Consider the following 17,924-nt stretch of genomic DNA (forward strand, 5'->3'; position numbering starts at 1 on the left):
GTGGGTATAGGCAGTCTTATGGGGGGTTCTGCAGTCTGGGGGTATCCCCTCTCTCCCTCGCCCCAGATTTGGATGTCTTCGCCATCGTGGATGCCAGGGGTCCGACCCTGTGTTGTATCTGGGGCTGTGCAGGTATGGGAGGCAACTGGAGTTGCTGCAAAAAGTCTGTTGGGTCCTCTGTGGCTGACAGGACATGGATTTCCTCCCCCCGAAAATGGTAAGTCCGCATACACTGCTATGTTGCAGGAATCTACTTGCACACTCGGGCTTTTTCTGGAGCAGGCCATTATGGTCGCCTTCACTGCTATGTCTCATGTCACCGCAATTACGTCTCTGGGTGCATCTGCTTGGGCGGTCAGTGCTTTCCTTATTCTATAGGCTGCCACCAAGAGCAGTGAGTCTCCAGACTCTCTGACCCCCATCGCCTTTATCACTTTATGTGCGTAGTCCAGGAGGGCCTCCGGGCTCACTGTTTCTGGAGCTCTCCGGATCCGGATATTCTTCCGACGGTGTCTGACTTCCAGTGATGTCACTGTGCGGGTGAGGCTTTGGACTTGTTGCGTGAGGGTCTCCACCTGGGAGTGGGTGTCCGTCAGGCGCTGCTCCTGGGATTCCTCTCTGGATTCCGCTGCCGCGAGTCACTGTTGCAGCCCGCCGACTTCCGCCTGCACCCCTGCCAGATCTGCCCTCCATCCCGCTCTCAGGTCTTGGAGGAGTTTCTTTATATCCCCCTTCATGGAGGGAGAGGCATCGGAGTCAGAGTCCGCCCTCAGGTATACTCTGCTGGTGGTTTGTGACGGGTCCTCTTCATCTATGGAGTCGCTGGAGTCACTGGTGCCATGCGGCCTGTCCGGCACCATCTTGTTGCGGGCCTGTGGCCGGTCAAAGGAAAGTCTAACACTCTCCGGGCGGGCAGTTTACTTGTGTTTGCGGCCCATGGTACTCTGTGGGGCAGTAGGCGCTTTTGGGTCGTTTTCTGGGGTTTGAATTCCAGTGATAAGGTCTTTTTTCCAGTGTGTGAAGCCGGAGCTGCACACATGCACGTCTGCTCGGTTACTCAGCCGGCCACGCCCCCACCCCGTTGGCTCCTGTTTTATGTCTCTCCTCGTGATGTGTCTTGACTGTGGAGCAGCAAAGAAAGAGGAAGCTTTAGAGGCAGTGCTTACTGGGACTAGGATGGGGATTGGCTGGTGTATCACTGTATATGATCTATTTTTTCTATTTGTGTTCTTAGCTGCTATTGGTGGACAGTAAAGAAAGGGTTAAGCTATACTCGCCTCCGTGTCTTTCATAAAATAATGACTTTTTGTCATGAAATAGAAAAATCATGTAATTTAATAAGCTTTTTAAATGATTCAATAATGTTAGAAAAACTCTGAGTTATTTATCTACAGAAGTCACCATTAAGGTATGTGGGATTTTTTGTAGATACATAATTTTGAAAGTTTTTTTTAACAGCATTGAATCACTTGCAAAGCTTATTACATCAAGGTCAGTTTTGGATATCAGATTGTAATTGCTCTAATTATGGTTTCAATGTAATTTGTCTGAATCAAAAATGATTAAATTGCGTTAGATAAAAAACTTTCTAAATGATTTATCTACAGAAGTTACCACTAAAGTATATGGGAATTTTTGTAGATACATAATTTGAAGAAAAAAAATTCTTACAGGATGGAATAATTTCCGATTCAAATAAATTAAACTTGAAAAGTGCTAAATTTGTAGTCCTTTTAATAATCAGTAAAATATGTCTTCCTATAGTTCAGCATTTGACACTTTGACCCATAAATACACCAGCTTTTCCTTGATAAATATGGAAACAGAAAAACCTTAAAGGGACACCATAGGCAACTAGACCACTTCAGCTCATTGAAGGTCTGTGTGCCAACTTCCATCATCCTTAACCCTGCAGTGGTAATTATTGCAGTTTTTATAAACTGTAATAATTACCTTTGAGGGTTAACTACTAGAGGGACTTCCGGAACTGAAACTGACTTTTGGTGCATGAGAACTTCCAGCGTCACCAAAATCCCCATAGGAAAGTATTGAATAATAATTTATAATATGCTTTCCTATGGGGAAATTCTGATGAGAGCGCGGCCACTGCCGCACACGCGCATTACATCTTAATTTGCTTGTTCTTATGTTGTATCTTAGATTGTGAGCCTGTTTGAGCAATGTCCTCTTTACCTCTTGTCTCTATCAACACTACTTTGTATACACTGATCAGCCACAACATTAACACCACCTGACTAATATTATGTAGGTCGCCTTCATGCTGCCAAACAGCTCTGGTGCATTAAAGGACCACTATAGTCACCCAAACCACTTCAGCTCAATTAAGTGATCTGGGTGCCAAGTCAAACTAGTGTTAACCCTGCAGCTGTAAACATAGCAGTTTCGGAGAAAACTGCTATGTTTACACTAGGGTTAATCCAGCCTCTAGTGGCTGTCTCACTGAAAATCACAGTGTGAAGACGCTGGACGTCTATAGGAAAGCATTGAGAAATGCTTCTCTATGGACTGTTTGAGTGCGCGCGTGGCTCTTGCTGACGTCCGCAGAGGGAGGAGAGTTCCACAGTGCAGAGGGAGCCTGGCGCTGGAGAAAGGTAAGTGTTTAACCCCTTCAGCCCCCTTCAGCCAAGCGGGAGTGGGACCCTGAGGGTGGGGGGGACCTTCTAGTGCCAGGAAAATTAGTTTGTTTTCCTGGCACTATAGTGGTCCTTTAAGGCATGGACTCCACAAGACCTCTGAACATGTCCTTTGGTATCTGGCATCAAGACATTACCTGCAAGTTGTGAGATGGGCCTGCATGGATCAGATTTGTTGTTCCAACATATCCCACATATGCTCAATCTTTTTGAGATCTGTGGAATTTGGAGGCCTAGGCACTCTTTGTCATGTTCCTCAGAACATTTCTGAATAATTTTGTAGTGTGGCAGGGTGCATAATACTGCTGAAAGAGGCCACTGTCATCAAGGAACACCATTACCATGAAGGGTAAAGATGATTACGGGCTGCAACAATCTCTAGGTACATGTCAAAGTAACTATTATATGGAAAAAAGTGCACTATGCATTTTTAGATACTTAAAAATATATACTTATGTATATATATGTGCATATACATAAAGTGCAAACCAATATAGTGAAAGTGCAATATCAAGTGCACAATATAATGTACTACAATAGTGCAAACTATGCAATATATCATAGACATTGTGGGCTATCCAACCATTGTGCACTCTGTGGTAAGAAAAAAGAGCACTTACTCCTTTATAACTCGAGGAAAGGGACTAGGCAATATACCTTTCCAGATATGGGTAGTGCAGCTCAGAATATAAAATTGGAAGAAAAAAAAGAAAACAGGGGACATATAGTGTAACTCTGTAACAAAAGTATGAAATGAAGTAAGAGAATTCGGCAACTCACAAGAGTGGAGCAGTGAAAGTCTGCTCTTACTTTGACAGCTTTGACATGTCAAAGTAACATCCACATAAATGTGAGGATCCAAGGTTTCCCAGCAGAACATTGCATAATGAGCATATATTATATCATAAATGATGGTTTTATTGGAGTGCACCTAGTTCTGTTACTATATTCAAAATATTAAGACACATACCTTGTTGATTTCTGCTTTCAAGTTACATGGGTTACTTTTCAGACTGAAAAGAGACTTTTTGTATCTTTCAATTATTCTCCTTTTCATGTTATCATGTAAAGCTGGGGGGAGCTATGTGAATAAAAAAGAATAAAATGAAAATACACAATGTAGTTAATCTATGTCCTGTTAAATATGCCACCCACAAACAAATACATTTACACAAAATTATGCTACTGTTATATGCATAGACATTATAGACATATACAATAAACATTTTTCTTAAATGGAGTATGAACTCGATACTTCTTGCAGCTTTCGTTGCTTTTAAAGGCAGAGTGCACAAGCAGTATAACATATCCTGTCTATTTTGACATTATCACTTTTGTTTTGGTTTAGTCATTCAACTTTTTGAATTATTTTCCCATGAGATAACTACCAATAAAGGTTTTTCTAAATCAGTTGTATTTTTCTGTCTTCAATCCAGTTTGGTCCTACTTGTTGGGATCTTCTGGTTTTCTTCCCAGCAGGGATTTAATGCAGTTCACATCAAAACGAAGGATGTTCCATGTCATCCAAATGGTGATGACATGAAACATTCTAACATCATGAAGACATTAATAAATATGCTCTTTTGATTTTGCGGAAAATAAAAATAATAGCAAGCTCACCTGACATTTTTCATAACCATCTGACATCTCTTGATGTGAACAACACCCTGACACTACTTGGGACTGACCTTGCCTATTGGGGTCAGGTTATACCCAGGAAGGACTTGTCTGAGGCCTGCTGAACAGAACGAGCTGGTGGAGACAGCTGATTCTCTGCTTTGTAGTGCTCCTGTTATTGCTCTGTATCTACCTTGAATGTCATTTGAGATCCTAGCAAACCCTCCTTAAGGCATTTGACTGTGTTGGCCAGTCATTTTGTCAGAGACTAGGAGCCAAATAGAATTTACCTGCTCCAAAAACTCCTTTATCACTGTATGTCTTCCCTGCACACAGGATGCTGGGAATTGTCCCGGGGCTCCCATCGGTAGCTGGCTGGTGGAACTGAACGAGGGTGGCTGACTTTCTTCAGGTAGCGGATGCTCAGGGGCTTTCAACCCCGGCAAGGCTTCATTCCCGAAGGTCCTTAAAAGAAGCAAAATCAGGCAAAGTAGACTCTAGACCTGGGACCGATCACAGCGCCTGGAGCGCCCTAACTAGGAAGCATGGTGCCTTTGCCTGCAAGCAAACCTGAAGGCCGGTTGGTGCTTACTTGCAGTTCCTAGAGTAATTGAGCCAGTTGATGGAGAGACTATGAGCCCTTGTCAATTACAGTTGCAAGAAAAAGTATGTGAACCCTTTGGAATGATATGGATTTCTGCACAAATTGGTCATAAAATGTGATCTGATCATCATCTTAGCCACAACAATAGACAATCACAGTCTGCTTTAACTAATAACACACAAATAATAAAATGTTGCCGTGTTTTTATTGAACACACCATGTAAACATTCACAGAGCAGGTGGAAAAAGTATGTGAACCCTTGGATTTAATAACTGGTTGAACCTCCTTTGGCAGCAATAACTTCAACCAAACGTTTCCTGTAGTTGCAGATCAGACGTGCACAACGGTCAGGAGTAATTCTTGACCATTCCTCTTTACAGAACTGTTTCAGTTCAGCAATATTCTTGGGATGTCTGGTGTGAATCGCTTTCTTGAGGTCATGCCACAGTATCTCAATCGGGTTGAGGTAAGGACTCTGACTGGGCCACTTCAGAAGGCGTATTTTCTTCTGTTTAAGCCATTCTGTTGTTGATTTACTTCTATGCTTTGGGTCATTGTCCTGTTGCAACACCAATCTTCTGTTGAGCTTCAGCTGGTAGACAGATGGCCTTAAGTTCTCCTGCAAAATGTCTTTATAAACGTAGGAATTCATTTTTCCTTCGATGATAGCAATTCGTCCAGGCCCTGATGCAGCAAAGCAGCCCCAAACCATGATGCCCCCACCACCATACATCACAGTTGGGATGAGGTTTTGATGTTGGTGTGCTGTGCCTCTTTTTCGCCACACATAGTGTTGTGTGTTACTTCCAAACAACTCAACTTTGGTTTCATCTGTCCACAGAATATTTTGCCAGTACTGCTGTGGAACATCCAGGTGCTCTTGTACAAACTGTAAACGTGCAGCAATGTTTTGTTTGGACAGCAGTGGCTTCCTCTGTGGTATCCTCCCATGAAATCCATTCTTGTTTAGTGTTTTACGTATTGTAGATTCGCTAACAGGGATGTTAGCATTTGCCAGTGACTTTTGTAAGTCTTTAGCTGACACTATTGGATTCTTCTTCACCTCATTGAGCAGCCTGCGCTGTGCTCTTGCAGTCATCTTTACAGGACGGACACTCCTAGGGAGAGTAGCAGCAGTGCTGAACTTTCTCCATTTATAGACAATTTGTCTTACCGTGGACTGATACTTTCATAACCCTTTCCTGCTTTATGCAAGTAACAATTCTTAATCATAGGTCTTCTGAGAGCTCTTTTGTGCAAGGCATCATTCACATCAGGCAAAGCTTCTTGTGAAAAGCAAACCCAGAACTGGTGTGTGTGTTTTTATATGCAGGGCAGCTGTAACCAACACCTCCAATCTCATCTCATTGATTGGACTCCAGTTGGCCGACATCTCACTCCAATTAGCTCTTGGAGATGTCATTAGTCTAGGGGTTCACATACTTTTTCCACCTGCACTGTGAATGTTTACATGGTGTGTTCAATAAAAACATGGCAACATTTCATTCTTTGTGTGTTATTAGTTTAAGCAGACTGTGATTGTCTATTGTTGTGATGATGATCAGATCACATTTTATGACCAATTTGTGCAGAAATCCATATCATTCCAAAGGGTTCACATACTCTTTCTTGCAACTGTATTATATGTCTGAGTTCAAATTTCTCTTTCGATAAGGAGTTGGATAGCCCACTGGGAAAATATCTTTGCTTTCAGTTCTGCATGATGCAGTTGTCATTATATTTCATGTTACTATCTTTTTGATTTCTTTACATTTTTTATATGCCTGTGAATTGCCAAGCGTGTGTCAGGATCTGTTCCATTCTGTTCAGATGTCTGACCTTGGCTTCTGGTATCCAGAACTCTTTTGAAAATTCTTGTTTAGATTTTCTTGGTTTTTCTGGTTTTCTTTATGCTGGGTTTTCTGGGTTAATTCCTTTATTCCGTTCCTGGAATTCAAAGTCTCCTGGATTCCTTTAAATGTTTGATTTATGTTGCCACACCCGTTCCTTTGCCATTTTTTTGTGTTTCAGTCTGTTCCTGCAGGCAGTGGTTTCATGTCCTCTGACCCTTTCTTTGCAGGTAAGTACTGTGTGTGTTTTATTGTTGTTTATTTAGTCATGCATATCTAGGCAGTTATGACCCACCATAATTGGAGTACTTTGGCGCAGTGGTGGGCTGCATACATCTTGGCCATGTATGTATGTCTAAATCTCCAATGTTTTAAATATATAGTACTTAGTTATGTCTCCTCTTGTTTTGCCTTGTATCTCTTGTCTTGTTTTATTTTGTATTCCGAGTTCATATACAGTCCTGTCCTGTCCTGCCCATGTTCTGTTAACGTTTCCCTTATGTATTGTGTACATGTTCTGGGTTCTGCTTTCTGTCCTTCTTCAGTTCTGGGTTCTTCTCCTTGCATTCGCTTAAGCTGCATCAGGATTCTGGTTTGTGGCCGCACAAACGCTGGTGCTCAACACCAGGGGGCATGTGGTTACCATGCACCAGGCCCTGATAGTCCATACCCACGCTGAGACTCCTATCATCTACACCAGGCACACAGGGGTGCCGTCTTTGGACCGCCACCCTGACAGCGTGTTGCTGGTTAGTGTCATATTACCTCAGCCAACAAATAAGAGTCATATATAGTCCTATTATTCTGAGCTTACTTCTTAAGATTGATTAAGCTTCTTGTCATATGCTCGTTATACACTATTAATGTCTGTGACTACTGATTCTCTTGATGTCATATACCCATATGTAAAAATATAGTTATTCTTTAATATATTTTTCATTGTCATGTATAACCTTCATGCCACAATAAAAATAGCGAAATAGGAAAAGTTCTGTAAGACCTCGATTTAATATTTTTGTATACATTTTTCAAATGATTTTATATTTTTAGATAAAGTTTTCAAATAATTTATCTAGACATATTCCCATAGACACTGATTGTCACTTCTATAGAAAAATCATTTAAAAAATGTGTATCCATACATATTAAATCAATTGAAGGAGCTTTATCTAAAAGTAATCAAGGTCCACGTCAGCTATGCTTCCAGTTCAGCTTTTTGGGCTGTAAATTTGAAATCCACTTATTGGGCCTTTTATTCTTAGAGATCAAGTTCAGAAATGTATTTGTTTTTTCCAGCATCTATGAGCTAAGAGATCAGAGAGGAGAACAAGCTTAAATAAAAAAAGAATTATTGAATCGCCTTGTTACAATGTATTCTACCAAGATATATTTAAATCGACCCAATTATCCCCAAGGTGGTTTCATTAAACTGGTGGATTTTAGTGAGTTGCCAATAAAGTTCATGAAAGTTAAGTTCAGAGAGCATATGCTATTATTTTGTCACATTTGCTTAACTGAAAGTATAATGAATAAAACTTGGGCCCTGATTTAATATTTTTGAATAGGTTTTTCAAATTGTTTAATATTAGTACATAAACGTTTTAAATGATTTAACATTATGAAAAAAAATTGTATAGATATTTTTTTATATATATGATATATTTTGATATTTTGATATTTTAAAAAAATACATTTTAAAAGAATATCAAAAAATATTAAATTGATGCCTTAGACAGTTATAAACAGACCAGCCATTGTCTTAAAAGAGACAAGATTTAGAAATTCCCTAATTCTGCTTTGGTTGTGCTATTGATAAAGACTGGGCTATTTTAGACTTTGTTCTTCTCAATAGTGAAACAGTGGATACAAGGTGAAGCGCTGTATATTTTAAACAATGTGAAGTATAACAATTAGGATGATACCTTAATTTCATACACAAAAGTCCATATGTGACATATAGTACCTTGAAATAAAACACAAATAAAGACAAAAATAGTGTATCCTGTGATATGAATAAATAGGTATAGAATGAAATAAAGTTCCCACTCACACTTTTAAGAGCTAATGGATATAGCTCAATAAAATCGCTTGTAGGATCCGTAAAGGCGATCCTAATCCCTTCTTTTGGTGGGAGTTCTTCCTCTTCCTTGGTGTCTAAAATCAGGAGAGGTATATGGTGCAGTAAACAGACAAAAGTGGAAACCACCCAGAATACGTATAACAGATAAAATACAAAAGGACAACCTGATATAGGTCAAATATTCTTAATTCGAATCTGTGTGAAAATTGAAATAACTTTCATAGCGTAAAAAAGTAAATATGAGTAGTGATATAAGTGAGATTAGAAATGCACTCACAAACAAACGATAATTCGGGCCTTTCACCCTCTCAGGGGTAGTATGATGAGTAAAGATATCCTTCAACACGATATATGTAAATGTAAAAAAATGCACTATAGTGAAGTATGTTAGAAATATACAAATTCACATTTATTCATTGCACTTACAAAATAGCAGCATAAAAAGGCATCTCTCCATATACATATGGAACTCCTGGTGATGACAATCGAGTATCCACAGTCCAGAGCCAGGAAGAAGATACAGCATTCAAATACATAAAAATAAATAAAAGCAATTATAAGTACATTTGAAGTTCGGTTATATCCAACGCATTTCGTCCTATCGGGTGTCGGACTTCTTCAGGGATCCCTGAAGAAGTCCGACACCCGATAGGACGAAATGCGTTGGATATAACCGAACTTCAAATGTACTTATAATTGCTTTTATTTATTTTTATGTATTTGAATGCTGTATCTTCTTCCTGGCTCTGGACTGTGGATACTCGATTGTCATCACCAGGAGTTCCATATGTATATGGAGAGATGCCTTTTTATGCTGCTATTTTGTAAGTGCAATGAATAAATGTGAATTTGTATATTTCTAACATACTTCACTATAGTGCATTTTTTTACATTTACATATATCGTGTTGGAGGATATCTTTACTCATCATACTACCCCTGAGAGGGTGAAAGGCCCGAATTATCGTTTGTTTGTGAGTGCATTTCTAATCTCACTTATATCACTACTCATATTTACTTTTTTACGCTATGAAAGTTATTTCAATTTTCACACAGATTCGAATTAAGAATATTTGACCTATATCAGGTTGTCCTTTTGTATTTTATCTGTTATACGTATTCTGGGTGGTTTCCACTTTTGTCTGTTTGCTGTATATTTCCACAGGTGGTTGTGAAGTTCACCTGGAGCTATCACAGTATACGTGTATCTCTCTAGTGTATATACTTTGTTTTTTTTTGCTTCAGTATATGGTGCAGTACCTTAGATATAAAATCTATAAAAGGGTAAAGCAAAATGGGTACTTACAAACCCAGAGCCATCCAAATCGGCTCTGATCAGGAGTGTATGTGGTTAAGGACCACAATCCTTCTTTGTGCAAATAAAAGTAGCAGGAACAATGCCAGTAGAGTTAAAAAATATATATAAATACTTTATTTACATAAAAATATATAACATTATAAAAACACTTTACTAGGCATTAAAAAAAGTCCAATTCCATGAAGACAAGTGATCTCCAAGTTCCCAGGACGCGTTTTGCTCTATCAGATTCCTCAACTGGATATGTCCTGATTTTAGACACCAAGGAAGAGGAAGAACTCCCACCAAAAGAAGGGATTAGGATCGCCTTTACGGATCCTACAGGCGATTTTATTGAGCTATATCCATTAGCTCTTAAAAGTGTGAGTGGGAAATTTATTTCATTCTATACCTATTTATTCATATCACAGGATACACTATTTTTGTCTTTATTTGTGTTTTATTTCAAGGTACTATATGTCACATATGGACTTTTGTGTATGAAATTAAGGTATCATCCTATTTTTTATACTTCACATTGTTTAAAATATACAGCGCTTCACCTTGTATCCACTGTTTCACTATTGTTTAAAGATAAGAATTTGATGTTGAAGCAGCTTGTTCACCTATATCACATCCACTAAATTAGCGCTAGTACACCCCCCTTTTTCTACATTTGTTCTTCTCAAGGTGAAAGGGGTGAGCTAGTCCTCAATTGCCAACTGACTGTTTTCTCTCATTTCCAGTTTTCATCTTAAAATGACTCCTGTTACAGTTGCTTCCCATTTTTCATTAATACAAGATTGCAAAAGAAAAAACAAGAAAAGCAAGCAATCATCATTATAAAATAATGCTAAAATAAAAGGCCTTGATTTCAGTCTTTTGAATCAGAATCGGAAATTATTCCAATCTTTTGGAAAAAAAAAATTTGAAAAAATGTTTATGGTAACTTCTGTTGATAAATAATTGAAAACTTTTTTTTTTTTCTAACAGATTGAAATCAATTTTTTATTCACACTAATTAAATTGAGGCCTAAGACCTCAATTTAATATCGATGCTTAATCTTTCAAGTCATTTAATATTTTTAGATAAACTTTTTAAATGATTTAATATTACAAAAAATATTTTCACTTTGTAATATTTTTATATTTTTTGAATAGTCATATATTTTGATATTTGATATTTTTTTTTACATTTTAATATCCTGAATTTTTTTTTTTTAATGTTTATCCAAAAATATCAAATCATTTATAAAGCTCATCGAACAATATTAAATTGAATTCTCTTACTTAATATAATATGATATTGAATTTAATTATGAGAAGCTGACAACTCAGAATTGGCATTGCAAAAATGACTTAATATTTTGTATATATTAGGCTGGGCAATAGTGTAGCTTTTTTTTTATCTTGTCTTTTGTTTTCAGGAAAAAAAATCAGCTTAACCTAATTCTCCCACCATGCACAAGTCTATACTATTTAGAATGTGTAGGAATGGTGGGAGAATCCATGCTCTAAATTACTTTAGAGCTCAAACAAGCTTGCATGATACAGACTCCATTACCCAGAATAACATATTGACTTTGCTAATATGTAACTATTAACATTTCTGTTTAACAGGTTCATTGAACATTAAGGACTAAGCAGCAACATATTAGTAAATAATTAAATTATGAACAGGCATGTCTAATATACTATGGCTATGCATTAGTATCAATGTTATATCAAAGTATTTGCATAACCAAGGCTGGAGCCAATATCATTGATCTAGATTTGAAGATGCTCACCTGTGTGATGTAAATAACCTTATGGAGTTGTATTAGGATCTGCTGAATAGGATCACTGATTTGACGCACCTTTCTCTGCGAGACTGCAATCCCTGCAGATGCTAGATAGCAAAAATAAGAAAATGTACTGCTTAAATTCCAATCACTGCATAAATAAAATAAATAAATAAATATATATATCGGAAGAGGGGAATGACCCTGTTTTAAAAAATAAATTGCCTTTAGTTCCTAATATCATATCACATCCAATTTCCTCCACCTTAAAATTTTTTAAACTAAATATATTTGGTTATATAGGGTTACTCAACCAATATTTGGTTAAGCACATAGCCTTTTGCCTTTCATATGAAACAAAAAATCTTGTTCTGGAAAATGAATATCTTAGTGAAAAAAGTAAGTCACTGAAAATAATTAGGCAGAAGCAATACTGCTTATTCCTTATTGTTTAGTGGCTAGCATCACAGCTTGCTTCTTATAATGCAATGTCTTCTTTTAAAGTAAGTCTCCCAAATGAATGAAGACAAACATCAGTAAATCACTATTTTAACCCCTTAAACCAAACATTTTTAGTCTTTCCTTGTGCCCTCCAGAAATAATAAGAGGACTAGAGGGGAGACTAGGAGAAGGTAAATTGTCCGCAGCTCTCAAGTCTTCCCTCTGGAGGAAGGGGGAGAGCTACCCTTAGTAGAAGTTTAAAACGTCATTTTTAATTGATATATTTAAAATAACCAAAACAGGGATGTTAAAAAAATTGTAGTTGTAAATAGATCTTAATGCATACTGGTTCACAGAGTAAGTATGCAGGTATAAAAAATAACAACTATAGCTATGGGTGGAAAGCAAAACAAAGAATAATGGAAATACTGTATTTATTGGCGTATAACACGCACTTTTTCTCCCTGAAAATAGGGGGCAAATGATGTGTGCGTGTTATACGCCGATATACATAGTTTTCGCTCCATAAGACGCACTTTTTTCCCCCTCAAAAGTGAGGGGAAATGTCTGTGCGTCTTATGGAGCGAATGTGAAGGTTTACTTACCTGTCTTGAAGCGTGGGCCGGTGTTCAGCGCGCACCGCGGTACTGGAACTTCAATTTCAGGTTCCGGTTTCCGGCGGGACTCAGTGTGCACACTTCCTTTCAGTCCCGCCGGAAACCGGAACCTGAAATTTAAGTTCCTGTACCGCGGTGCGCGCTGTGAAGCCGGCCCACGCTTCAAGACAGGTAAGTAATTATGGGACAAGGGGAGGGAAAGTGCACTATGGGACAAGGGGAGGGTTGGGACACTATGGGAGGGGGGGAGAACACTATGGGATGAGGGGGGGAACACTATGGGAGGGGGTGGAAAATACTATGGGAGGGGGGGAGAATACTATGGAAAGGGGGGAACACTATGGGATGAGGGTGGGGGAACACCATGGGAGGGGGGGGAGAATACTATGGGAGGGGGGGAAATTCCTTCTTAAAATGAGGTGCGTGTTATACGCCGGGGCGTGTTATACGCCGATAAATACGGTAAATGTAAAGGCAGGGATCCGTATATCTAATAGTCACTAACAGAATAGTGGGAATAGGAGAGCCAGGTACATGTTTACCAATCCTAACCAGCTAGTGCCCTATCGTGCCTTTGATGGCACCATTTAACAAAAATCTAAGGCTCAAACTTCCTCCCACATCCCCCCTGAGAGACTTCCAAATAGAAACGAAGGAAAGTCCTGCTTTCAAACACCCTCAGCAACACATAGCAAATAATAAGACAAAGAAAAATAAAAATAAAAATTAGATTAAGCTAAGTAAATATAATGGCGAGGTGGCTAATCTGATGGAGGTACCAATATAATATCCCTAATATGATTGCCAAAGCCTCTGTCAATAATTGCCATTCCTTGTGCCCTCCCATACTTTCTACTGCATGTGCATCATTGTGCCATCTCATAGAAACAATGTTACATGGGAATATAGGTTAAAAAAAAGACTCAACTCCATTAGATTCATGTTTCACAGATCCATTATTGATATCTGCTATTAATCCAAAAAAGATGAAAACTCAATTTGAAACAATTTGAACAGTGCCAAACAGGTAAAAATTCCCTTTTTATTCCAAAGGGGAAATCAGTTTACTACTTGGAACAACAAGCCGTTGGTGAATGTCACTTAACATTTTTGTATATTAAATTATCTTTATTTTTAATTACTCACACAGTTATTCACAAAATATCTGCACTTGAGACATAGCTCGCTTGGAGAATGTTTCCAATTCAACTATTTTGGCCTTAAAGCAGCATTGGCACGGTCAGGGGTTTGGTGTATATATCATGCCTATGCAGACTTACTACTTAATTATTATTATTATTATTATTATTATTATTATTATTATTATTATTAGTAGTAGGAGTTAAATCACATTGGTTTCTGTTTATGCAGCCCACACTGTGATTCACATCCAGAATTAAAAAAAGGTTTCATTTCAATCAGATGTTAACTTACTTTAGATGTTTATAATATCCTGCTCTGTAAATTTTACTTTAATCGTACACAGGAGGACCATACAGGGTCTAGAAGGCTTTTAACAGAGTATGAGATAAGAAATTCTAGATTTAAAAGACTGTGCAATAAAAGCAGTATGTGACTATGGCTGCATAAAGAAAGTGCTTCCTAAATGGAAGATACTTGAGCAGTTAGACTTCAGGGGCATGATCTATACACCAAAACTGATTCATTAAGAAACTGTTTTGGTGTCTCGAGTATCCCTTTATATATCAGTATTTTGATATATATTTTGTTTCTAAATGTGAATGTGTGATTCATATTGATCTCAGTAAATAAAGAGAATTACTAAATTAAAAAAAACAGCTACCCAACATAAAATTGGTGCACTAATTATTCATATTTAATATTCATACATTTATTATATATATATATAATAAAAACAGTCAACGTAAAATAAAATTAAGTAAATATTCTGACCACATTCAAGTGACCACACAATGCGGAAACAAATCAATTAAAATATGCACAATATATAAGTACAGTGCACAAAGTAAGTTTTAAATGCACTTGTCCTTTAAAGAATTAGTGACTTTAAAAAAAATATATGTATTATATCAAACTGCACTCACAAGTTCAGGACTTCTATAGCATCATTCAAAGAAAGCTCTGGTGTTTAGGATATTTTGTATAAGCCTTGTAAATAAACACATTCTGAGTGCAACGTTCATATTCTTTGCAATGTGACACAATGTAACCCTGAGATCTAAAGGTCCATCTCTATATCCATACACAGGTATTGCACTACTCATATAAGTATGTATCAGTTTGTGTATACAATAGCTATACATAAATTCAAATCACAGAGTGATTTTTGTTTGTTTTTTGTTTGAGAGTGAAGTGACCTGGTTGTATTGCAGCCAGCATTGGTAACAAGCAGCTCCAAGCACCATTATTACTTTATTGATTTCAAGTGGTCATGGTGCCTGTATATGTGCAACCCCTCTGCTGCCAGAGGTAGAACTAGAGTTCTGGGCTGCTAATGTTATCTCTGTGCAACAAAATGACAACCATTGGCTGAGAGTAGTCAGCTGACACTCTCAGCCAAGAAATGGTGATGGCCGTGGTTTCCACCTTCTGCAAGAACCCATCATTGGACCACCAGGGAGCATTAGAGCCCAGCTAGGATCCAGGTATGTGGGTAATCTGTTGCTAAACCATTATCAGGAACTAAGATTTCACTGTACAGAATGCTAGTCTCAAGGTGGTACAGTTATCAGTGATATTTTTCCCATGATGTAAAAGCTGTTTTTGCTATATTAATGCTTAATGTTAATTATTTTGAAAGTGTGTTTCTTTTTTTATAACATTTTTCTTCTTCATCATCATCGTAATAGAGCTCAAATGGTCTTTTCCACTTTCATTCACAGTGGAGTGCTGTAAATTACTTGTCAAATAACAGTTTTTTCCTGGCTTTTGAAAACGTGCTTTCTGAAATCTTGTTTTTTTTTTATCAATAATTGTCACAGAGAAAATTGTGATGCAATGTCTAGATGGCCATTTCTAAACTTAAAATAGCTGGATACCTCAATTAAAAGAAAAAAACAAACAATTGACACTACTACATATCAATATACTTCAATATACTTCAATATGCTTCACTTCTTCTGTCTGTCAACATAAACGTACTATCAAAAAAATGTAGGCACTATATATATTAATATATTAGATATATTAAAAATATTATGTTGGAATTAGCCCTGAAAAAAAAACACCGAAAAAAAAAACTGGATTTACTAATTGTTATCTCAACAAATTAATTAATCAACATTACCCTTAAGCCCAAAGTCTGGGTGCTGTTTCAAAGGTGCTCCCACTAGGGTAAAATCTAGATTAACATTTATGGATTCCATCACTATTTTAAATATGATATACCTTCTGTTTGGTTTTGATAATTTCCTTTACATGTTTAGTTATTGTTATTTAAATTTCACACAAATACTTTCTTAAATACGTACTCATCTATATCTCATTTTACTTATATGCAGGTCTGAAAATTCTATAAAAGAATTCTGTAAATAGAACATTATTCTGCTGGTAATATTGTTTTAAACTAAATTATCAAAAGGAAGATTAATAAGTACAAATTTAAATATAATATAGTATACACCTCCCATTGCAAACTATTTTACGCCTAATTACAAATAGAGAAACTAAAAATATATTCCACATAACGTGAATACCAGAATGTATAAAACTATGAAGACCCACAGCAGGAGAGCTGTGGGTAGGCCATTCTGCCCCTAACGAAGATGCTAGTTTTCTACTTCCTGCTCTGAACATCACTGAAGGAAATTTCAGGAGAAGGTCAATAGGATGCACAACTGAAGAAAGAAAAGCAAGAAAGTTCATTTGATATTACAGCCAATAAGAACACATATTGTCATATAATATTGTGCTAAAAGCTACCAAAAAAATACCTGGCCTTGGACGAGATCCAGTGCTTCCAGTACGATCTCTGCAAAAGAAAACATTAAACAAATTACACATCTGTCAGTTTCTGTGCTACTGATAATGAGAGATGACAGGCAATCTTGATGCAAATTGCATCTCGTGGGAGACTCTGAAGAAATGGCTTATAGGCATACTTCCACATAAAGATATGCTTAATTTGCGGTTTTATTAAAGGGACACTGCAGACCACTAAAACACATTAGCTTGCTAAAAAGCTTTATGTGCGAAGAGTGTGACGTCTTTATTCATTTTGAAAAAAGTGCACATTTCAATAGAAGTTTATACTTTTATAAATTAAAATGGTTACAACCCCTTGCTTTCAAGCAGGCAACAGGTCATTCTAATTCCTGGTTTGGTTAGCTCAGTGGAGCAAAACTAAAGAGACAGCAACTGCTTGGAGCACCTGCCTTGCACAGACATAGCATTAAAGGGACACTCCAGTGCCAGGAAAACAATCCTCTTTAGTTTTATTCCAGTAGTCATTTGAATATAAGCTCACCTGCCACGTCAAGGCAAGCCTCAAAAGTTGAGTCCTACACTAGCCATTAGATTTGCTGAAATTTCATGGCATGACCAACATTTGTAACGTGCAATGAAAGATAAATGAGGCATTATATCATCATTCTATCAATTAATAGTGAAAGAAAAAAGTATGAGGGGGGTGCAGACAGAATATACACCAATAATGGTATACTTAATATGATGAGTGGAACACCTCCTGATTTCCTATAATAAAAACATATATATATAGTGTAACACTGTATATATATGTTTTTATTATAGGAAATCAGGAGGTGTTCCACTCATCATATTAAGTATACCATTATTTGTGTATATTCTGTCTGCACCCCCCTCATACTTTTTTCTTTCACTGTACTTGGAGTGCCATTTAGTGATTTTAGGCACTGGGGGTAGTTGCTTACTCTTAAAGCGCCAATCCACCATTTCTGTGTTTTGTTTGTATTCTATCAATTTATGATTAGATTCTACAGTTATAACTATAACGGAACTTTTATGAATAATTTGACACACCTA

The 17,924-nt window shown here is 37.3% G+C and overlaps 2 protein-coding genes across 2 annotated transcripts in view; both read right to left on the minus strand.

Annotated features, from left to right (window-relative positions):
- The window catches only part of SLC4A7 (solute carrier family 4 member 7), a 551,990-nt gene that overhangs the window by 207,615 nt on the left and 326,451 nt on the right, over positions 1 to 17,924 (minus strand). The window lies entirely within an intron of this gene.
- The window catches only part of NEK10 (NIMA related kinase 10), a 194,354-nt gene that overhangs the window by 17,248 nt on the left and 159,182 nt on the right, over positions 1 to 17,924 (minus strand). Inside the window, exons 30-32 of the mRNA XM_063452208.1 lie at positions 16,856 to 16,893; positions 11,890 to 11,990; positions 3,625 to 3,735 (exon numbers count right to left, since the gene is read on the minus strand). Of these exons, the coding sequence (XP_063308278.1) occupies positions 3,625 to 3,735; positions 11,890 to 11,990; positions 16,856 to 16,893 (250 nt within the window). The remainder of the gene's footprint in view (positions 1 to 3,624; positions 3,736 to 11,889; positions 11,991 to 16,855; positions 16,894 to 17,924) is intronic.

This window comes from Pelobates fuscus, chromosome 4, assembly GCF_036172605.1.
Source record: "Pelobates fuscus isolate aPelFus1 chromosome 4, aPelFus1.pri, whole genome shotgun sequence".
NCBI lineage: Eukaryota > Metazoa > Chordata > Amphibia > Anura > Pelobatidae > Pelobates > Pelobates fuscus.